Source organism: Puntigrus tetrazona, chromosome 24 (assembly GCF_018831695.1).
Source record: "Puntigrus tetrazona isolate hp1 chromosome 24, ASM1883169v1, whole genome shotgun sequence".
Taxonomy (NCBI): Eukaryota; Metazoa; Chordata; class Actinopteri; order Cypriniformes; family Cyprinidae; genus Puntigrus; species Puntigrus tetrazona.
Window position 1 is genome coordinate 10,303,632 of NC_056722.1, and position 23,627 is coordinate 10,327,258.

At 36.3% G+C, this 23,627-nt stretch overlaps 2 protein-coding genes across 6 annotated transcripts in view; one reads left to right on the forward strand and one right to left on the reverse strand.

The window, feature by feature from the left end:
• LOC122329926 (protein adenylyltransferase SelO-like) overlaps window positions 1-5,433 on the forward strand; it is a 6,023-nt gene extending 590 nt beyond the window's left edge. For 2 of the 5 annotated variants that reach the window (XM_043226619.1, XM_043226616.1), the window contains exons 3-19: window positions 860-988; window positions 1,075-1,139; window positions 2,047-2,103; window positions 2,199-2,297; window positions 2,498-2,565; window positions 2,650-2,737; window positions 2,824-2,893; window positions 2,971-3,043; window positions 3,121-3,204; window positions 3,466-3,595; window positions 3,672-3,716; window positions 3,793-3,874; window positions 4,365-4,457; window positions 4,548-4,627; window positions 4,705-4,748; window positions 5,001-5,080; window positions 5,224-5,433. In XM_043226619.1, coding sequence (XP_043082554.1) covers window positions 860-988; window positions 1,075-1,139; window positions 2,047-2,103; window positions 2,199-2,297; window positions 2,498-2,565; window positions 2,650-2,737; window positions 2,824-2,893; window positions 2,971-3,043; window positions 3,121-3,204; window positions 3,466-3,595; window positions 3,672-3,716; window positions 3,793-3,874; window positions 4,365-4,457; window positions 4,548-4,627; window positions 4,705-4,748; window positions 5,001-5,080; window positions 5,224-5,346 — 1,410 coding nt within the window. In that variant the 3' untranslated portion in view covers window positions 5,347-5,433. The remainder of the gene's footprint in view (window positions 1-859; window positions 989-1,074; window positions 1,140-2,046; window positions 2,104-2,198; window positions 2,298-2,497; window positions 2,566-2,649; window positions 2,738-2,823; window positions 2,894-2,970; window positions 3,044-3,120; window positions 3,205-3,465; window positions 3,596-3,671; window positions 3,717-3,792; window positions 3,875-4,364; window positions 4,458-4,547; window positions 4,628-4,704; window positions 4,749-5,000; window positions 5,081-5,223) is intronic. The other 3 variants (XM_043226617.1, XM_043226620.1, XM_043226618.1) reach the window with 3 other exon arrangements.
• Window positions 5,434-5,612: 179 nt separating this feature from the next.
• Window positions 5,613-23,352, reverse strand: LOC122329925 (amyloid beta (A4) precursor protein-binding, family B, member 1 interacting protein). The gene is made up of 14 exons (XM_043226615.1): window positions 23,183-23,352; window positions 19,188-19,247; window positions 18,741-18,840; window positions 17,797-18,047; window positions 16,889-16,966; window positions 15,379-15,538; window positions 11,851-11,972; window positions 11,191-11,265; window positions 10,799-10,942; window positions 10,511-10,621; window positions 7,488-7,586; window positions 6,893-7,016; window positions 6,719-6,765; window positions 5,613-6,180 (listed from the first exon to the last, which is right to left on the reverse strand). Exons 2-14 carry the CDS (start codon window positions 19,245-19,247, stop codon window positions 5,626-5,628), a joined length of 1,926 nt encoding a protein of 641 aa, XP_043082550.1. The 5' UTR covers window positions 23,183-23,352; the 3' UTR covers window positions 5,613-5,625.
• Window positions 23,353-23,627: the final 275 nt, after the last annotated feature.

Sequence of the window (23,627 nt, forward strand, 5' to 3'; positions counted from 1 at the left end):
AAAAAGTCATTATTATTATTTATTCACGCCCCTATTCACACATCATCATCATCTACATAACTTATTATTAACTGGTTATTATTAATGAAATGACCTAGGTTAAATAAATATACTCAAATGTGAACTTAATGTAATCTTTCCAAACGCTTATTTCAAGTTAGATGCAATAAAATGAAATGTTACTACAGTTTCAATTCATGTCAAATGTAGATCTTCGTCTTTTTTTGAACGTCACTTAAGTCCGGGCACTCTTTTGTGCTGTCAAATGTACTGACAAATTTACATTCGTGAACGTCATTTCTGTTTTAAACGTTATTAAGCATTACACATCTGCAATGAACTTCTTTGGAATACATAATTTAAAATGTAAAATGAAGTAACACTCCACTTAAAATGATATATATATTTTTTTTTATAAGTGATAAGAAAGTGGCTTCTTTAAATAAATGCAATGTAATTAGCATGTTATCTACAAGGACTTGTGTTCTATTAAAACGTGTTAAAATTATAAGTGCACATTCGACGCAGTTGAAATCGTTTCTTTTTCTCAAGGAGCGGCGGAACGCTTCAACAAAACAAAGTACGGACCACCGGCTTCTCAAATGAATCGCTACCATTACCAAGTGTCTAAATGATCCATTGCACTTGTATTGTGTTTATCGCATGCATTGAACTCATTATAATTTCAAAAATGTCATTTATGCATATTTTATTCAAAGAGGTCTATGTTCTGAGCTTATCGACTCATAATAAATTTGTTCAGTGCCTGTCAATATCATCATATATGTGAGAGAATATACACTAGAGTACTTGTTAAATGTTATTTCTACATATTGTATGCTCCTTTTGTGTATTTCAGGACGCGTTGAGGAATATCTTGGATCTGAATGAGTCTGTGATTCAGAATGAAGAATTTGTTCTTTGCGTCAGCGGTGGAAAGCTCTTTCCTGGCTCTATACCACTGGCACACAGATACGGGGGCCATCAGGTAAAAAAGTTTCGATACTGACCGCAACGGTTATAAGACAACCGAAACAAACGTATCAGCTTGTTGTTTGATTTGTGCTTTTATAGTTTGGTTATTGGTCGGAGCAGCTGGGGGACGGAAGAGCACATTTGCTGGGTGAATATACAAACAGGTAGATGTTTTAAACAGATGTCTCCGAACTCATGCAATGTTTAAAAGGAATTCAAAAGAAATCAAGATCTGCTGTTAATTTACTCACGCCCGGGGCAATCCGGCATAGAGGTGATTCTCTTCAGTAGAACAGTAAAGATGATTTTCAGCTGAACCCGTGGCCCTTGCTTATTCGTAATATGCAAGCTGATGGGTGCCGTCGCAATGAGAGTCAAGCAGTTACAGGAAACAACAACGGCGTCACTTCGCACATGACTTTGCTACCACAATCATGCAACAGAAACAATGCTGTTTGCCTGAAACTATGGATAATAATGTTCAGTTTTTTGCACAGATCATTCATTTTGCTTCATAAGAGCTCAGCGTATCATAAGAAGCCGCGAGTATTCATTTGTTTTTCCTGCAACAGCTTTTAAGACTCTCGAAGGGACGGCACCCATTGACTTGCATATTATAAATCACCAATCGGCAAAAGTCGTCTTCAGTGTTCTACTGAAATAAGCATGTCACCTACATCGTATATGGCTTGAGAGTAAGGAAATTCATGGCAATTTTTTTAATGGCAAAGTAAATTTTTTCTCAATTTTTAAAAACTATTCCTTTAAGGGAATAGTGCAGCCAAAAACGATGTACTTCTAAACCTGTATGAATTTCTGTAGGAAGATATTTCCATTCTTCCATTCTTTCCCCTACTATGGAAGTTAATGGTGACTCAAAACAGCCTGGTTACAAACTTTTTTCAAAATATCTTCCTACTTGAAACGATGACAGAACGTTCATTTTTTGGTGGTGAACTATTCTTTTAAGCATGCAGCAATGAGCACATCTCAGTTTAGAAACGTGTCAAGCGTCCTCAATGGGAAGGCTTTATATTTCAAACGGTCTACAGTCGCTTTTTTATCTTACAGAAAAGGTGAGAGATGGGAACTCCAGCTGAAAGGCTCAGGGAAGACACCGTACTCGAGGTGCATTTTGCTTCTATTTTATATCGTATTAAGTAATGCGTGACTGTTTTCTGTGGTTGTAATGGAGTAGGATATCCGTGATGTTTTGTGTGCAGGTCTGGTGATGGACGGGCTGTGATTCGCTCCTCTGTGAGGGAGTTCCTGTGCAGTGAAGCCATGCATTTTCTGGGGGTTCCCACAAGCAGAGCCCTCAGGTACAATATACGTATTATACATATGTGTGTAAAATTGTGTCTCATATATATGGGGGCATATGATAAGACGCTTTATGCTAATTGGTAAGGTGTGAAGGAATGAACGGGCATGAACAATTAATATTAATACTCTACATATACCACGTTCAAAATTCTAATTCTATTTTGGATGTTTTAATTTATTGTCTATCATTTTTCAGTCTGGTTGTAAGTGAGGAGCCTGTATGGAGGGATCGGTTTTATGACGGCAATGTAATAAAAGAAAGAGGTAAAAATACAATCAATACAAGCACATTTTTTACATCTTTGGCTTTATAAATCACGTCACGTGACCGTTCTCTGCGTCTATCAGGAGCGGTTGTTTTGCGCCTGGCCAGATCCTGGTTTCGTATCGGTTCGCTGGAGATATTAACTAGAAGCGGAGAGTTCGATGTCTTGAGGTAAATTTACTTGAACTTATTATGGTTTGTTTTTTTGGTCACTCATTCTCATTCGCTTTTAAATGGTTTCTGTATTTCGTTTTTAGGACTTTATCGGACTTTGTAATTAAAGAGCATTTTAAATCTATTGCGACGAATAACCCTGACAAGTATGCGGTACGTATCTCAGCGTCTCTCTTATGTTTAGTTATTTTATACTCGGTCTGACCAGACTGTATTTTACTGGGTTTCAGGTGTTTTTCTCTAGAGTGGTGAATGAAACCGCTCATTTAATCGCTCACTGGATGTCAGTTGGCTTTGCTCATGGTCAGTTGACTCTTCTTAACTAGTTTAATCGTGTTATAAAATGAGCTGAATACCCATATGATCTGCATTTTCACTCAGGGTCTGCAACACAGATAACTTCAGTCTGCTATCTATCACTATCGACTACGGCCCGTTTGGATTTATGGAATCATACGACCCAAGTAACTTTTTTCGCATGCTTCGAAATATCAGTGACCGTTTTCTGCTAATAGTTTAATGTTTGTTGTACAGCGTAAAGTAAAATGTTTGTTAATACACGTGTATTATATATAATTAATACATTTTTAATTTTAAGTATATTGTTTATTATTGCATCCATTTTCGTATTTTATTATGTTCTAATAAGTGAACATGAAACTGACCTACCCAAAAAAAGACTATTGCTAACTCAACATAGCTAAAGCATTTTTTTTTCTGTATAGATTTTGTCCCCAACTCATCTGACGACGAGGGCCGGTACAGCATCGGAGCCCAGGCTGATGTGGGCCTCTTCAATCTACAGAAACTTCTAGAAGCTCTGAAACCACTGCTGACCTCGGATCAGCTCTCACAGTAAGAGCTCTTTTCTGATTGTACTGATCTGGAACGAAAGCGTTTATTCGCGTGTCATTTCATTTGGCTATTTCAGGTGTCAGCAAATACTGAGAGAATATTCGCAGACCTACCACCAAAGGTGAACGTATCGTTAAGATAAGCGCCGTGCCGTCAGGTTAGTCATTTCTAATCTATTTCTTCTTATTTTGTCACAGATTCCGTGAACTGTTTAAAGCAAAGTTAGGCTTTCTTGGAAATCAAGAAAATGATTCATATTTGATTGCATTTCTTCTAAAGGTAAATATTAGCATTTTACGATTCTACGTAGCCCAGGTAAAATCAAGTACACTATTAATGTTATTAAAGTGCTCTTCGCACACTAATTTTGTACTTGATATACTAAAAATGATCGTTTAGTACTTCTTAAGATAAACTTAAAGTGTACTCAACTGTGCTTTGACACCATGAATATGAACTAAAATGCACTTTTAACATACTATCTTTGTATTAAAATAAATTATCAATAAGTTACCACTACTATTACACTCAGGTGCACTATTGTATAAAAGATGGTTTTAAGTGTGCTACAAGTGGCAATTTTTTTTTAAAAACAAATAGCAGAGTTAAATACATCTTAAGTTTGTCCTAAGAAGCACTAAAGAATAATTTTTAGTATATTAAGTACAAAATTAGTGCAAGAAAACAGAGCACTTTAATGACATTAAGAAAGTGTAGTTGGTTTTACCTGGGAGAATTAAATGTACGGCGTGCAATGTGTTGATTTGAGCTGATGGAGGACACTGGAGCAGACTTCACCATGACTTTCAGACAGCTGAGTGAAGTCACTCTGTCCCAGCTTCAGACGGGAGCCATTCCTCTGGTACGCTTCCACTCCTTTCACACCCTCAGCCGCTGTGATATCCATAATCATGATTTGAGTCCATTAACTGTGACCATTTCTACTGAACAGTCGATGTGGGCTCTGTCAGGCCTCTCATCACACGAGTATTTCAGAGACTGGGTTCAGCTGTATTTAAAGCGTCTGTCAAGGTAACATTGCTGCAATCTACACTCGCATACAGAGCACTGAAATGAACATCTCGTAATGTTTTAATTATCTCTCAAAGGATGAAAAGTGACTCCGATGCAGCTCGTCAGCACAGAATGCAAGGTATTTTCGGTCTGTGTTGTATATATTGTTACAGTATGCTATGGCAAACTACCATTCAAAAGATGGTTCGAATGTTGTTGATGGAAGTCTTATATGCTCACCAAGGCTGCATTTGTTTGACCAAAACAGTAATATAGTTCAATATTATTGCGATCGTTTTCTATGTATTTTGATATTTTTAAATTGGATTGATTCCAGTGTTGGCGAATTGGTAATGCTATACGTGCTGACTGCTTTGTTTTTATTGTTCAGGAGTCAACCCACGGTATGTGTTGAGGAACTGGATGGCTGAATCTGCTATCAGAAAAGCAGAGAAAAATGACTTTTCAGAGGTAAGACTATGTGTGATGAACTTTTGCTTTAATATGTTACTTTAAAAAGTACTGTACACAAGACAATTATACACAAAATCTAATGTTTTAAGGCAGACTGTTATTTTTCATTTGTGATAGAATTTCTTATGATGCATTTATAGGTGACGCTGTTGCAGAAGACCCTAACAGAGCCGTTTGTGGAGCAGGAAGAGGCTGAGAAAGCCGGATACTCCAATAAACCTCCATCCTGGGCTCAACAGCTGAGGGTCAGCTGTTCTTCCTAATCGGTTTTCTCACTGGAACATTCCTTTTCCATCACAACATTCTGCAGTTCTATACAAGCAAATTAAATAAAACTAATAAAAAAGAAACTTTGATTCATGCATTTTCATTAGAACTTAATACGGCCTGCCAGAATCTGTTCAACGGTTATGTCGTTAGCAATGATGATATAGCGTGTCGCACTAAAAATATTTCAAACATTAAAAAAAATAAAAGGATCCGAAAAAGGTTCCTCGGTCCAATTGTAAAAACGTCACTTAGCCATGTCTGTTTTTTCAAGTTCATTGTTGAGTGCGCTTTTTCTGCATTGCTGTCATTAGTTCTGACATGAAGTCGCCTCCTGATGGCGCTGCTAGCTGAGGTGTAGTCCTCTTTGGTGGAGGTGGACCCACTTTTTTGATAGAGTCGGTGGGTTTTTGGACAGCCGGTGCAGGAGCTGGGGGTGGAGGTGGTGGTGGAGGTGGTGGCGGTGCTCCGCCTGCAGATGCAAAGTTTTGGGGAGCAGGGGGAGGTGGTGGAAGAGACGCAAGAGGGTCTGGAGGTGGTGGTGGGAGCGCTTCTCCTCCGTAAGATGTCAAACTAGGTGGTGGTGGAGGCAGGAAGTCAGGGGGCAGCTCGGCATCTTCTGGAGGAGGTGGTGGAGGAGGCAGGTCATCCATGGGTGGAGGTGGGAAGGAGGACTGTGGCAATTTAGGTGGAGTGGGAAAAGTTTTGGCTTTGTTTGTGCTGGAAGGAGCAGGGGGAGGAGGAGGAGGCAACATAGGGTCAGGCGGTGGAGGAGGCAGGCTTTCCATTGAAGGCGGAGGTGGTGGGAAAGATGCTTGGTTGCCAGGACCCTTGAAAAACAAACCAAAACCAAGCATTAATGAGAACTCCAAATAAATCATGACATTACAAGAAGATTAAAAAGGATCTCAAGGAGCTATATATATGTAACTTGTGAAGGTGCACTTGTAGTTTATACTTCTACACTTTTTTATCTGTACTTGCAGAAAATATAATATTAATGAAAGAAAAGGTCACTTAAAAAGTACTTTCACTTTCATTTCACACAATTAAGTACATCCCACAAATAAGATAGTATGGTCCACTTCTCACTATTAACAAACCATTAATTATAACTAAAAGAAACTACTAATTTGCTGCTTAGTTATAGTTAGTAAAGGCAGTTGTTAAGTTTATGTAGGTAGGATGAGGGATGCAGAATATGTGCTTTGTACTAAACAGGTAATGTGTTAATAATAGGCATGTTAATGAGCAAATAGTTAAAATAGTGAGAATTGGACCCTATAGTAAAGCGTTACTGATAACATTAGTGACAATCACATTATTTTTAATCATGTTCTTTATTACTAAAACAGCTAAAAGAAGTACCTTGGTCTCCACTGCAGGCTGAGGAGCATGTCCATTTGCAGCTTTGGCTGAAAGATATATACAAACCTTGCTAAGTGTCCTCAAAATCATTTAGCATGTTAATACAGGCAAGAACATTGATACATTTTATGATGATCTCATCATTTTATAATGATGTCGAGCTCCGTTATCTACCTTTAGGTGTAGGGGAGGGTGTGGATGCACTGGAGGAGGCCTGGATAGTGCGGTTAGCCCACGAGGCAGAACCTGCAGCTTTCCTCACGGCACCCTTGTAGTTGTCATATAACAGCTTACCATACTATCATGAAAAAAATCGTGACAAAATGTGACTGTTATTACTAGAAAAACGTGAACGGATCGTTCTCCCTGTCATAATTTACCAACAGTCAAGTTGTTCCATGTCTGTAGGAGTTGAACACAAAAGAAGACATCTGCAGCCAAATAGATGTTTGTAGCAATCGACTTCTATTTGTTTTGGAATGGTATGCTTAGTATGTGGTATGTCATGTTACTAGCAACTGTACAAGTTGCCAGTATTCTTCAAAATATCTTTTGTGTTCAGCAAAAGAAAGGTTTGGAACAACCTGAGGGTGAGTATTTCATTTTTTCAAAACAAAATTCTACAATAGAATCCAACACAGCACTGCTAAAGTTTACAGTGTGCATACTTGTATTCTAAATTAGAATTTTAACTTTCTTCTTTGCATTTATCATTATCTACTTTAGAAGCACGTACGAATGCATGCTCTGTGGCTTGGTTTCCACTCACCTTTGCAATACGTATACCCGTCACCCACAGAGTCATGGTCCACGCGTCATCACAACACAGAAACTTAATGTATTGTGATTCTTTTTGAATCTGGGGATGCTGAAAAACAGATCGCAGTAACCACATCAACCACTGTGTTTGGTTCAAACACTTCAAACACTTAATTTGGTTGTATTCCCTATTAAATTTCACATAATTCCCTAATGATTTGTGGAACAACAATTTTTTAAAATGTTGTAACTTTAAGATACTTTTTTTACTCTAGTTTATTTTTTACTTGAATAAACACTTGTTTATATCTTTCTTTGAGTTTGGTTACAAATTATTAAGGGTATTCATGTTATTTCATGTTCTGATCATATTAGTCTACCTCCAAACAGACACTTGGTTTACTGCAGTTGCATAGCAGAGACAATAGATGGCACAATGAAATCACAATTCTGTTTACCAACATCCCTCTGATGCCATACTTTAGGAATAGTCACAAATATTGCTAAAAGGGGCAGAGACAGTGTTATGCACGAAGTTGAATTATTGCGAACAAAAGAAAAAAGACAAATGTTATATTCTGTTGGAGCATAGTCTTAGTCGCTAGGTTTATTATTAGTTCTGCTTCATGTATTGCGTCTCTTTTGCATTTTATTTCCCCATTGCTTGACTACCTTAAAACACAGACAATCAAATCTTTGGTATATAGCCTGAAACACCCTTGGAAAATATTACCAATCATTTCTTGCTAAAATTTAGTATGTCAGTGAACCTGGTTTTGTTATATTCACATATACAGTAAGAATTAACGTCTCCCTTGAGTTGATGTTGTTAAAATTACTTTTAAGAGTGAAGTTATCATTACTTTGTCCGACAAGAATCTTTAGCCAGTGATATTGTTTCCATGACTCATTAAAAATTAGTGGAACAGTTAACCAATACTTTCACCGCTCACATATAAGACAATGTAACATTGTAGAGTGAAAAAAAGTATTTTAAATTGTGTGCAAAGACTTTAATTTACGGACAGGTTCTGAACTGCATTGTGTCTGAAACACACAAAAAGATGAATTCTTACTACTTAAAAAAGGATTATAAAGTTCTAATAAAATTATATAAAAAGTGGTTTATTCTTTATATAAATGGTTTAATTTGCAAAGGCTTGAAAATCTTGATATGTTGTGTGTACCAAATATAGATAAGGTAGTGGTGAGTGCCACAGGGCTCCGTTTTAGGACCTCTGTAGTTCTTATTATATGTACCTTCACTAGGTAGTTTCTTTAGGACACATTGGATTGTAATTATTGTTGTTATTTTGAAGACATACATTTGAAAATGGCATTTGTCTCTATAGATGAGCTTTCCACAAAATGTAGCATTTAGGGATATTTCCCATAAAATGTTTTATTGTATAAAATACTGTGCTGCTCCTTGAATGCTACTTGCATTGCACCTTTTGTGAATCTTCAGACCCCCATCTCCTCATGTTTTGTGTTGCTACAGCTAATTTCAGCTCTCATCCATGCTTACTAAACAGGAAAAGATGCTTCCCCAACCACTTCCTGCATTCTGGAAGTTCAAATGCAACACATCGGCTTTTATCTTTGAGGGTAGTAATCTAGTTAATTATTATACATTAAAGCAGCGGGCATACAGGAGACACACCTTGAAATAATTATTGCACAATTAGTGTTTAGTAGCCCAGGGTTTTGGGAGCTACACCTACCAGCTTGAGTAGTTTTCTTTTAGTGGACATGTATAAAAGGGAACCGAGGAGATTTATGGTGCGTAAATATCAGATAAATGCCCTACTGCCGGCAGTACCTAAAGGTCCCTTGTTATTATGGCACATGACTTAAAAAGCTGAGGTTGGCCCTTAACACTGGCCAGGGACGAGGTCTGCCATTTTTACTACAATAGTAATTAAATAGGAATTTCATTTGGGGATGTAGTTTCAGTGGAGCATTTTGAAGGGTTGCAGTAAGGTCATCTTCAAACCTCTGACCCGGTCACACCATTGCACCACTCCTTGTTATCTCAAGGGGAAATGGATGCTTTTAGAGGGATGTGATTTACAGCTTCTGGTGCTATAAGCCTCACGTCTTTTATGTCTGCTTTCATGTCCATGACTACTGCTGATAAAACAGCATTCTTTGCGGAAATAACAAGGATTTCCTTTAGGCCCCAAAGTCCAGAAGCACAGTTTCTGAGAGCCCTTTTTTCAGTTTGATTTCAAGTTAGTAAACACTTCAAAATCTCAGTTGAGACTATGAAAAAACTACTGGAATCAGTGGCACCATCCAAGTTCTTTTGACTGACAAACGTCAAGTAAATTTGTATAAATTAGTGCTTGTATCATGTGTTTAAATATATTTGTCAATACACATTTTAATAATATTTTTGCAGTTTAGTATATTAGCATATTAACGTTATAAATAACACCAAATAACACTACACTGTAAAAGAAAAAAAGAAACTGTAAAGTTTAGGGTAAAAAAACGGCAGCTGATATACTGATAACCACCAAGAGTCACATGATGATCACAAGCAGCTTTTAAATACAAACATCTATAAAAGTTGATTCGCACAAGCACTAAACACCATTAAATTGAAATATGAAATAAACATTCATTTGACAACATTACACGTGACATACAACCTTAATAAACATACCTACTAAAAACTAAGAAGAAACATTGTTATTTCAAAGAAAAAGCATCAAATTCAAACTAATTATGAAACGCGATGAATTTCAGTTTATGGCTTTTCCCTTTAAATTTTACAGGAATTTACCATTGACAGTTTTTTACTGTTAAAATCACGGTCAGTTTTTACAGTGTACTGTTAAAGTCAAGCACTTTACTCGTGCTTTAATCAAAAAAGGCACAACAGAATATTGAAACAAGAGCAGCCTCAAAGCAGCCTGCGGTCGCAGATTTAATATATTTAATAACATGTGTGTGTGTGTGTGTGTGTACTGTATATGTTTCGAGATTACAATTTTCTTTTTCACAGGGATGCGGCTGAAACCATACCTTGAGAATGAAGCAGTGGTCTGTTGGTGCTTTGTACTTGATTCTGTATTCTTTGCAGTAGTAGACGTTCACATTGTCAAACTGCACCAAGCACACAAGATCCCTTGAAGCCTGATGAAGACACAAAAACCCATTATTCACTGAAATGTAGTTTCTTGACCTTTTCACCGAGCCAGTTATTATTTAGGTCTATAGCAACGCGATGCACATTGAGCTTAATCAGTGAGGATTTCTCCTGTCTGGTTGAAATACACTGTATGTTTTACTGTCTGGATTGCCTGAGCTGACCTTCGTCTTGCCTTTGGGTGAGTAATACAATCCAGAGGCCCGTAGCAGGAAGTAGCGCTGTTTCCAGGATTTCTTGCCATCCTCCTTCAGATACAGAACACCCTCCAGGTCAGGCACAATGACGGAGGCCCCACAAAAGTTCTCCTACATCCATAAATACAAAATCGGACACGAAGACTTCAGATCGTTTGCTCCATATCAATTTCTGCAGAGCACACATTGGAATGATTCCTTGTTTGGATCAGACTTGTTAAGACCTGAATTCCTTGATCAAGAGGGTTCGGTTAGGATGTTAAATACGACACCATCGCAGTTCTTTTGATAAATGTCTTCATCCGTACCTTTAGATAAGGTCTATCAATTATAAAACGTTTTTATAAAGCCAGACGCACCTCCAGAAGTTGTTCTTTGTCTTTGTCTTTCATGTCCTTTAGAGATTTCTTGTCCTTTTTCCACAAATAAAAGTTCTGTAAAAGAATATTGAGTGGCATTCGGCAGAATTTTAGTAATTAATCAAATATTTGAAGTATTTGAGTATTAAACGGCATTTTCTACACAAATGGACACTTCTAGATTTCTACCAATAAAACCGTTAAAACTGCTGAGATTAACAGTTTTTTCTCATTTCTGTTCCATTTTCAGTGAAATTATAGGACACAAGAAAAGGAGAAGTTATAGTCTTTTTAGTGTTAGAAATGTCATAGTTATTACAAGCTAAGACAATGGAAAAGTATATATATATTTTAGTACTTTAATGGTCACAAATTTGTTTATTTTTTCAATTATTACTATTAACTACTATTAACATTTGCCTCAAACTCCTAATTTGCGGTTTATTAATAGTTAGCAGATTGAGTTTAGGTACAGCTTACAGGGTAATATTAACTGATGTGGAGAAAATCATGCAAAGTAAGGCCTTAATATGTGCTCTATAAGTACAAATAAACAGCCTATATGCTATATTTAATAAGCAGTCTTATAATAGTTTTAGCTATTTATTAGTAATTTAACTTGTATCATCAAGACGCACAAATAGCTGTCCAAGCACTTGCCTGAGGGTTTCTGAACACTTCATACTTGTCTTTTTTCTCCTGAAAAAGCACTTTGTTTTCCGTGTCCCTTGTCCATGTAGAAAGAGGCTCCACAAGGTTCTCGTGGTCCTCAAACCCCCGTTCTGTGGAAAGTCCAATCTCAGTCACCATTTTTGCCTATATACAACTCTCCCTTTTATGATTAAATATTGATAGTCAACCACCCCTTAAACATTAAAGTGAGATCAAAAATGTAAAATGAACGAAATAATAACAATATATAAATAATAATAATAATAAACGTTAATTGTATTGCTGTTGCTTTTTTTTTTCTTTAATATTAGTATGGCTAGCAGTTTTTCCGATTTCAGGATTTCCCTATTCAAATAGACAAAAAATGGTCTTTATTGCTTAAAATAGCTACCTAAATGCGCCGTAAAGCATGAGAAGAACACAGCATGAAATGCTGAAAAGCTTAAAAAAAACAGCAAACTGAATTATAGGGCAGAACTTCCTCTGAAACTAACTGGTGTAAGCGGTTTTATTTTTTATTTGTTTAGCATGATTAGCATTTTTCCTTATTTCCTGGAACAAAACTGCAAGATCCAAAATAATAATAAAGCACAAATAACAAAAATAATAGGAAAAATAAAGTTTTCATAAATAATAATAATGGTAACACTTTAGATTAGGGAACGCAATTAACCTGCCGATTAGCATGCATATTATTAGCATACTAGCTGTTTATTAGGAATTTGTATTAGTATTTGAAAACTTCAAACTACATTCTAGATCCTCTAACCCTACTTAATACCTGTTTATAAACAGCTACCTTAATTGCAGCAAATTATTTAGGGAAAACTATTTGTTAATAGTGAATATGTGCGTTACTTATTCTAAAGTGTTACCAAAATGTTTAGAATAAACTCATTAACTCATTTTTTTCAATTTTTTTTACTGTGCATACCTCCCATGGTGACAACCCAGACACTGTGGTATATATATATATATATATATATATATATATATATATATATATAAAGCACTATACTGTCTGAAACCAGATTCTCAGTTAAAGATCACATATACTGATTAAAAACTGTAATGAAGAGATCTTGTATGGGTGGTCTGATGTGTGATGTGGTTACTGGCATTGAACCCATTGTGTGAGTCTGCTTCACAGGCATAACATGGAAAACATGGAAGCTATTTTCCCTGAGCCTAAGATTTTCCTGTGTCCTTCAACGTGATGGGAGTAGATGATGGTGAAGAGCTCTATATGTAGACCAGCTTAGGCTCACTGTAACACCGTAATTCTGTACCTTACTGCAAGTTTTGCAACAGTTTCAAAGTGAAATGTCTAGAGAGTGACACAAAACACACGTTTAATACGTGACCTTCGCACATTTATGTTAGGTTGGTACAGGTGTCGTATTGCAGTGTTTTTATAATGCTGATCGAAAAACGTGTCGCGAAAGATAAATGCTTGTGTTGGAAATATTGCCTACACCAAACCAAAACCTAAACCTAGCCAATAGTGTTAACAAATGAAAATTAATGTAAAAACGTATTCACTGATACAGATGCGCTATTTTAACGTATCACGCTACTGAATAAACCTAGCTGTACATGTGACAACAAAGTTTAAATGTATCAGTTTTTAAATCGTGCAGGATCGTGTCATAACATAACATTCTGCAACTAACCGAAAATGAGCCTTTATTAATCAAAAACGTAACTCAGTGGTTCCCAACCTTTTCTTGTTTGAGGCACCCTTGGAAAGCCTTTCAAAAGTTCCCGGCACCCTTATAAGGAAATAGATATTTAAAATCTCTTTATATATTATTTATATTTATTTATTTGTTTCATTTCGAGAGTTTGCATGCAACAACACCTTATACCTAGTCCTAGATGATATGAGAATACTGTTTACACTGATTCTGCCTTAATAAAAAAATTTTGTTGAAATTTTGGCGGCACCCTCAAAAGATCTCACGGCACCCCTTAGTGCCGCGGCACACCGGTTGGGAACCACTGCTGTAAATCATACTTTTGTGAGAACAAGCAATAAAAGTTGCGGTCGAGCTGTTTAGATGTTCCTTCATGATCATAAGTCATTCGCAGTAGGAAATATCGTCATGCGAAGATGATGCTTTTCTAAAATTAGCCTGGTGTAGCCTGGTCTAACCCTGGTGAGTTACGTTCTTTTGGTTGCATTGCATTAACAGTTGATTTTCAGTGAGAGTCGCAATAGAAGACACATAACGGACAAATACTTTTGAAAACAAATTGTCTATTGAAAATGCTAATAGTATATATACTATATAATAATATACTATATAGTAATACTATATAGTAATATACTATAACATCAGGTTTACACCATTCCATGTCTTTTTTTGTCTTGTGAAAATAAAAATAAAACGTAAGCAATGTAAAAGCTTTGTTCGTCTTCTGAAGACAATTTAAGATATTTTTGATGAAAACCGGGAGGCTTGTCATTGTCCCATTGACTGCCAAACATTTACGATTGTTAAGGTGCGGAAAATAATAATAAATGTTGTCTGAATGCTCCGTCTGCCATCAGAGGTTCAACTGTAGTGTTATGAAGCTACAAGAATACTTTTTGCATTGAAAAGAAAACAAAAATAACAAATTTATTCAAATATTCGGCATGTAACATCATCAAAGCACCATTTTGGACAGCCTCTAGTCTACATTACATATTCTGTATTCTGTATTAGTTCTGTATTAGTCACAATGGAAAGATATGCTATTTGTGCAAATCAAAGCGTAAATACGCCTACAAGACATATCTTTCCATTGTGTCTAACACAGAACTGCATACGTAATGTGCGTACACTGGATGCTGTCTAAAATGGTGCAAAGGTGACTAAAGAAGGGTAAATAAAGTATTCTCATAGCATTCAAACGATCTCTTTCATACTTTTCAGTACGTTGACTGAAAAACCTCCCAGTTTTCATAAAAAATATCTTAAATTGTGCTCTGAAGACGAACAAAGCATTTACGGGTTTGGAAAAACATGAGGGTAAGTGATCAATGACAGAAATGACAGAATGCCCTTTAAGTGGCATTTCTATTTCATCTTGTTTTGAAATATATTTTTAGGTTTGAAATACTCCACAAGTACACTTCTTTTTCTCTAGGGATATGAACAAATGGAATAACACAAGATAAATCCAGTCTATTCATCTAAAATTTGGCAGCCAGAAAGCAAGCATATGGTAATGGCTGCAGATGAAGCGTCGTAGCAGATGGAGAAAGAGAAATTGGGGATTTCGATCATAAGGACTGTATTTCCTCATGATAGGGAGGTTGAGTGACGGTGTCTGGGGCGGTAATTTAACCCACCTGTCGTTTAGTGTATGAGAGTGAATGTGTATAGTCGTAGGTCAGCTCTGTACTGTGAGCTCACTGGAGCCTGGCTGTCAGCTGGCCAGTAAAAACACACTTCATCTTCCTCACAAAATCCAGCTGATGACAACTAAATGAATACGTAAGTTTGTGTGTACATGGATGACACTCACCCGTCTGTAAGTCAGGGTTGGTCTCGCACACACACCAGTCCACATTGCAGTCACAATGTGTCTTCTCAAACAGGTTATCCATCACATCTCTGACTGTTTGTCTCTCATCCACCATAAGAGTCTTTGAGCTGCCGTCCGTAATCTCCACTTTCACGACCAGCTATCACAACAAACCATAAATAACTAGGTTAAACTTAGTTAACAAGACAACAGCTTGTTCGTAGTGATTTGCATCTGTTTTTTGGATTATGGCATAGTTTATTTTATTGTGCAGCAAACTCTTTTCATGCCCCAAAACACTGTAAACCAAAGTGAACTGTTATGATACTTTACAGGTTATGTTGGTCATATGATTTCCTCCAGTTTTGCAGTTGTTGGTCAGAATATTCTGCAAAGTGGACCAAAGTAGAAGTTGTGGCTGAACTAAATTAAGCTGAAACATAAATACTGGTGGGAACACTAACATAAGCACACATTGACAACAAGCCATGCTGGTCTTTTCAAAAGAGTCTACGCAAAGATGTCTGAAAGATGAGATATAAATGGTCTTATAGATGGATAAAATTTCTATGAAACAGATGGGATAGATGGAAATGAGAGTGCATTTACAGGGAACTATTGGCTCTGCAATGGCGTATGAAATACACTGAACGATTTTATATATCCAAATTAATGCTAAAAGTAGCAAAACTTACTTATTAGTCATGTTTTGTAAAGACCAGATTGTTTTAAATCGGCTTTTTGTTGCAATCATTGTTACAACATATTCTGTACACTGTGGGTAAATCATTTTGAGTAACCAACTTTAGATCACTCAATGCCATTAAGCCAGTGTGGTTCATGCAACCTATAAACAGACTATTTAGAAACACAGACCGAAAGTGTTGAGTCTGAGTTAAGACAAAGATTTGAAATGTGTTGACAGAGGCCTGAAAATAGACAAAACAGAAAACTGAAAAGTCCTGAAGTCCATAAAGTGACTTAAGGAAGGTTTAGTCTGAGTCAAGACAGCAACCTGAAGAGTCCAACTTCAGACAGAGACCTAAAGAAAGTCCTGTTGCTTTATAGCATTATCTTTGAGTATGTCAGAATCTACAGTATTTATTTATTCAGATGTCTAGGGGAGACAGTTTAGATTAAACATATGCTGTTTGTGAAATCTCTTAAAAGATGTCCTGCATACATTCAGCAGGGTCCAGGCATGCTTCAGGCTGATGTTATTACTCTTTTAAAAATGGATCTGCGTGGTGGACGTCCTCTCATCTAGATCACCTAATTCAGTCAGCATTTTCTACACCACAGCATTAAACGATGCCATGAAAAACATCTATATTTTTGCAGTTAAATGAGTCACATTCTTGATAAATGGATTTAGGAACAGTCTCCAGAAGTTATAGCCAAAGCCATCATAAATCATCAAGAGCAGTGCATGACTGTAATAAATAATATACTTGACATCATTCAAATGTATTCAAGACGGAAAAATTATTAAAACAACTGTATCTCTCACCTTTTTCACTTTGGCCTCCTTTAGCTTCTCCAAAGCAAGCTTGATCTTATCTGCTTTCATCTGTTCCTCTTGCTCTTCCTGAGGCGAAACAAAATAATGATTATGGTTTCATGGGGTCAAAGTTATACGTTAAAGTGCTCTACTTATGGGAAATGGAAGGTTTACTTTGACTCTCTGCAGATTAAAAATAAAAATGACAAAAGGAAGAAGGTATAGAGTCTGAGTTCAGATAATCGTAACAGAAACCTCAGATGAGGCTGATTTTGAAAACTCCATGGTATACAAAATCTGCTGACTCATTGTTACCTTAGCATGATGCTAAGCTAGTAGTTTGATTCATTAGATTGGCATACATTCAAATATTTTCATGTTTGTACAATAGCCTATATTACAAAATATCACCAGGCTTTCTGAAGTCCAAAAAAGGATGTGTAAAGCTGTCCTTGTTAGAAGGCAATATAATTATGTTGCCCAACTTGTAGAACAGCAGTACATCTGTAATGCTTTTAAATGATAGTTAAGCATCTCACTTAAGGTTTTAAAGGGCTGATCTACATTAAAAAACCGTCTGGATATATCCTGTTGTACAAGCACTGGGCTAGACATAAAATAATATTTAATGAATATCCGGCTGAGCTAACATTGCAGTCGTGAGGATAATTACATTTTATGGTTAGGCTTTTTTTTTAAAAACGCTGAGTAGAAATAGATATTCTAGACATTCAGAAGGTTCATACTTCATAAAGTTTCTGTAGTTTTACACTGTTGACTGCACTTAAATTTCATCATATCCGCTCACATCTGTTGTTTGGCCTGGTTGTGTTAAAATAAACCCTGTAGCCTTCAACTATGTACGTGTTAACCACATGAGGCCAGAGTCTGTGCAAACCATTCAAAATGATGCTTACTTTCGATGGTTTGGAGGAGGATGGTGGGACCGGAACTGCAGTGGAGTTGGAGGAAGTTGCAGGTTTAGAGGTGTCAGTTGATGCTTGGAGGCTAAAATTACTTGGAGGCTCGAAGGGTTTTGGGGCAACTGGAGCTGACTCCTTAACCGTGTCTCTTTCCGTGGCAAACTTTTCCTCCGTGGCGCTGATATCTGCCACCAGATCAGCCATCAAGGCGTCCAAGTCATTGTCTTCCAGATCGTGTAGAGATGCTTTAGAAGTCACAATGTGAAGAAAAAATATTTTTTTACAACCTAAGAAGGTGCAATATTGCAACCTGATCTTATCAAGTACAGTATATAAGGTGTTCTATTTCATTTGAATCTGTAAAACATGATACAAAACATAAGCTATATATAATAATAATAATAATAATAATAATAATAATAATATTATGAAGGTCCACCCCAGCCGCATTAATGGAGTCTAAGTACAACATATGAAAATGTGCATAGGATAGAAATAGGTATGAACATACAAATAAGCCACCAATTCATTAAAATGTAAAATATTTATGAATTGCCATGAGATTAAATTGGATATTGTGGCTACAAATAAACACCAAATGAGTAGCCAGGATTTAATTAAAATAGGGGGGGCTTCATTAATGGCATGCTCCGTGACAACTAGATATGAGGAAGAAATTCATAAAAATAAATGCAAAGCGTAACTTTAGAACTGATCGAGGGCAACATTTAAGTGTGCTAATCAGGTTTTGATTGCAGACAAACTTTCTCCACTTCAAACAGCCCCGTCTGTGCTTCTTTGGGCTGCTCTCAGACATAATTTCAAGCAATTTTATGGTTAATTAATCACTAATTTCCTCTTAAAAGCAACATTTGATGAATAGAGCTTTTTGGGAGAAATTACTTGGTAAAATACACTTGTGAGAAAACATTGTTTACCATTCAGATCTGTAAAACCAATGGAAAAGTTCATTTCCTGAGGGACATGAGTGGAGGGAGGTACAGGCATCGGCGCAGGCTCTGCTTCTGCTCCCAAACTCTGTGAAAAGGCAAATGAGGAACAACTCATATGAAAGACAAATATGAAAGCTATTTTTTAAACCATAGAGCAAACAGCACAGGAACTATGATCATATTAACATACAAATGCTTCTCGCTTTTGTTTAATATTTTGTTCTTTACGGACCTATACCATCACTTATTTATACTGCATATACCGATATAATTTGCTGTATCCTATTGAAATGGTCATATACACACAAAAAGAATATGTTAGAAATCTAACTTTTTATGAAGCTATTCCTTATCTTTTTTAATTAAAAGCTCTCAAAGGCACACATCATACTCGTTAGCCAATTTCCGCTCTTGAAATTATGAGAAACATACCTGTGTTAGGAGATCCATCTCCTGCAGCATGTCGCTGAACATGGCATCAATGTCATCCATCTACAACAGGAATAAAACATCTTTAGAACAAGTCTTGCAATAGAAGCATGAAAAACTCAAATCAAAGCCGAACCGAACGCAGAACCTGATGTATGCATACAGTCGGTCACCGTGATTTTGCCAAGACATGGTCCTAGATCACACACTGTCCAAAAAATATAGAATTATCCCAATCCCTACCCCTAAACCTCAACCTAACCCTAGCTGTGTAGGAGGCCCTAACCCTGATAATAAGCCTAAAACAGATATTTCCAGAAAATGTATCCTTCAAATTTGATTGGCTGATCATATATATATATATATATATATATATATATATATATATATATATATATATATATATATATATATGCAATACCTTCTGAAATAATGAATACAATTCATACAATTAATTCGCAACATTCAACATGTTACATGTACTTATTATTGTAATAACAGTAAATGATGTATAACTATAAAGTAACTAAGATCACACTTTATGTTAGATGGTCTTAACTACTACGTACTTATAAATAAGTACAACGCATCTATTGTGTTCATATTGTATTGCAAAGCACTTCTGCTGCTGTTGATGTGGGTTACAGGTAAGGTTGATGGCATGGGTTGGTTTAGTGTAGGTTAAAGTGTAAGAGATCAACAGTGTAATTATAAATGTATTGTAATAATGTGAAGAGTCACTGAGCGCTCATGCATGCAAACACACTCCCGACTATGTTTGACTGTACAAATGAATCGCATTCTCAGCTGATTCACCAATGACACTAAATCTTTTTTTTCACAGGACGTTCATAAGCGGATTCACAACAATGGACAAGAATGTAATTATAATATATATATATATATATCATAATATAATTTAGTAATTATAATCAAGGTTGTCTTTTTTAAATTAATTTATGGGCCAGACCTTGAAAACCTTATCTAAATCCAGCCACAGATCTATCTTATATGAACATACTATAAAATGGAATGTCATTAGTGTATTATGGCAGCGTAGTTTAGTAATTCCTGTGCAGAATCGGTCAATTGTATGTTGGCTTTTTGTTCGTGATTGGTAATATAGAGCTGAGTACCTGTGCGCATGTTTTAAAAAACAAAACATTGCACAATATCTTTCCAGAGGCTATAGATAAACGCATGGCTTGCATAACTCGTTCTTTGCCAAGACATGCAGAAACCTGTCTGAACGCTCGGCGCTGCCTGATATTACGGAAAGTATATTGGGTTCGTGTTGTAGATTAAACTTTTCTTTTCTCACAGTTAAAAAAACACAATACAGTGTATATATATTAATAAAGATCGGTTAGCTTCGCTTCTGATTATTCAGTCGATTATTCATCTAAAATAAAACAAACATTATCTCTTAGTCTTGGTCCAAAATACCCAACTCTGGCCTACTTCCCTCTTATTCTCTCACATTCAGCAATTCACTTGTGCAACTGCTTTGAATTAATGCACATGTTATCACTTTTTAAACAAAGACGTCGAGCTCATATTGTATGGTTTGTGCCGCAGACATGAATGATTCCCTTAAATCATGTTGCTTATTGAGAATGAGCATTTTTTTTCAGTCTGAAAAGAGAAAGTTTTCTATTTGGATGATGGGCAGACGCTACGTAAGGCAACGTACTACTCGAGCCCTCCTTCGATGTTTTTATTTGTCATTTTTTTAGTCTGAGATGTTTTTACATTCTGAAATCAAATATAAAACATATATATTTTATGTATTAAAATGCACGTTTTAAAGTATTTTTCGTATTTTGCATGAACACAACAATACGAGCAATTCTTCATTTAAACATGAGCCGTGCTGTTATACTTCAACAAAAACAAGCTCTTCGAGTAGACTAAACGATGTCAGACTAAACCGGAGTCTACGAGCACCTGTGAGTTAAACAATGCTGTGCTCTCTTGTTTAAATGAAGCACCGCCGTGTAGCCAATCAGAGAGCTGTTTGTGTGCTGCTACACATGGGGAAGTGGTTACTGCAACTTCCCCTCACAAGATGTTGAAAGCATCAAAGTTTCCAACAGGAAACAGATGACACTCACTATCTCTCTACGTTGATATTACAGCTATCACAATACGTTGCTCGTTATACGTTATTTTCCAAGCACCTGATGGCATAGGCATCATTGTATCATCAGTATATTCACATTAAAATACAAGCAAATGTTTTTTTTGTTAGATTTATACTACATAGATTTGATGCACCAGTACAGGAAGAATTGAAAACAAGTCATTTGCAAGCATAAGTCATATTGAAACCTAAATAAAGTAAATCTTTACTTTATCTAACATGTTTGAGGTGATGGAGGTCAGACATTCTAGATACTGTTTAATATATTTTCCAGTATACTGCTTCAAGAATTATTTTCATTTGTTTTCTTTAGTATTATGGTAACTATAATATTCCATATCAAGGGCATCTGTACAGGATGCCAGGTATGAAAAAGAAATTAGCCATGGAACCAATCCCTCTTGTTGTCATGACAGATATATATATATATATATATATGTATATAGCACATCTCTCATTAACAAGCTATAGCATAGAACATAATTATTTACAGTATACGACAGTATATACCTACTTTTAATGCAAGAGTAATAGACATACTTGCTTTATAGCAAACGCTCTTATTAGAGTTGAATATTTTAACCTTTAAATTTTTGAGGTTGCAGTCTAGTTAGCATTTACCACAGAATTAAATGTTAACGTAAGACACCAGAAACCTTCGAACCGTTCTATTTTGCAACATTCCATGATTCTGGAAAGAACTACGTACAAATATCTTAACAGCTGGTTTTCACAATTCTCGGTGTGGCCTAGAAGCTTTAATGTCGCTGCAGTAATGTTTTTAAAATCACCGAGATGCTATCATTCCTTAGTAGTTATTTTAGTCTGAGGAAAACAGTCATTACAGATCCAGGCGGACTGTTGACTTTGGGGTAACCTGATAGAAAAACAGTCTCCCGTTTGTTTCTTCCTCAAACACACGGGCGCACTGTTTTAGTGCCGTTCTATGATTCCCGTCACAGCGCTTGTATGCTTTAACCTGTGAGCTGTTATGCTTGAAACACTAAACCTCTTTATCATAAGTAGACATAAAAAAAGCATGCCTTGAGGCTAAAACTTATGCATATGCATGGGTTCACATTTTTCGGTGACTTTTCGGGGATGACTTTCTAATTCCTTTAGTCACTACTGTACAAATTATTGTTATTTGCTAATTTAGAGTGCTGACAGCATGTGTCTTTCCGAACGGGACGGTCATAATTACTCACGGAGGACAAGCCAAACGGCAAAAAGGTTCGTTCTTTGCTAAATGTAACGTATATTATCTACTCTAAGTCAACATGAAGTCGACATTCCCAATTAACATGCGCTGATGAATCGTGCCATGGAAATGTTTAAAACATTTTTACGTTGAATAAAACTATTTTTATTAATCTATAGATTATATAATCCACAACTATTAAAAATGTTTTTTTAGCAAATATTACACTGATGTGGGTGTGGTGTAGTTTTTTGTGTTTGCTGTCTCCAACAGTGTAACGGATAACCAGTCACAACAATATCATGAATTAATTGACAATAATCCAATCAGAAGGCAAGGATCAGCAGTTTGATCTATTTTCCACAGTGCCTTAAACAACATATTAGTCAAAAGCAAATGTTCCCGTGTCATCTTTATGTCTGGACCCTAATAAATAATCAAATATAATGATTCGCGTCATAAGCACAAAATACAGGTACAGCATGCGATCTAGCATTTTAACAATCAGTAAAGTCATTAAAAACTGTGGAATTACACAATTTTAGGCAACGCAGAATCATCTCGTCACTTAATTATTGTCAGGTATTCGAACTAAACCAACACACAGAACCTAGTACTAAAACATATATTTGTTTGAAGAAAAACATCACTTACCTTGGTTTTTTTGGCAGTTTTAATAACTATGGGGTCATAAATAGGTTTTGTTTAAAAAGCCTCTTTCCTGTTTAACGGTGGACACCACCCAACCCACATGCAGCAGGCTGCTGAGCTGTAGCACTTCTATGTTAGTCACTGACACTTCACTTCCTGCTTCACACGGAAGTTCAGGTCTAAACCTGTCTTTGCATTCCATGTGACGCTAAAAAGCAGCAGCATACTAGTGCACTACTGAGATTGCATACGAGACAGGTCAACCGCTGCTAGTTTATTATTACTCTGTGGATTACATATTGGTCAATGATTTATAAGCGTTCCTCCCTGTTGATGATTAACGCCATTGTTTACGCATTTGTCTGCTTTTTTTTGTCAGCGACGATACGTTTCAACATAAAATGAAGCCTTGTCATTTCATTGACCTGCTTGCCAGCGAATTTTTGCA

Bases quoted from the DNA above. Each gene is read 5' to 3' on its own strand.
- LOC122329925 (XM_043226615.1), bottom strand. From the start codon at position 19,247: ATGGATGACATTGATGCCATGTTCAGCGACATGCTGCAGGAGATGGAT. The intron at 16,967-17,796 runs GTAAGCATCATT...GTTTCGCCTCAG, and splicing joins CCTCCTCCAAACCATCGAAA to GAAGAGCAAGAGGAACAGAT. The intron at 10,943-11,190 runs GTGCGTCTGGCT...TTATGGATGTAG, and splicing joins ACAAAGAACAACTTCTGGAG to GAGAACTTTTGTGGGGCCTC.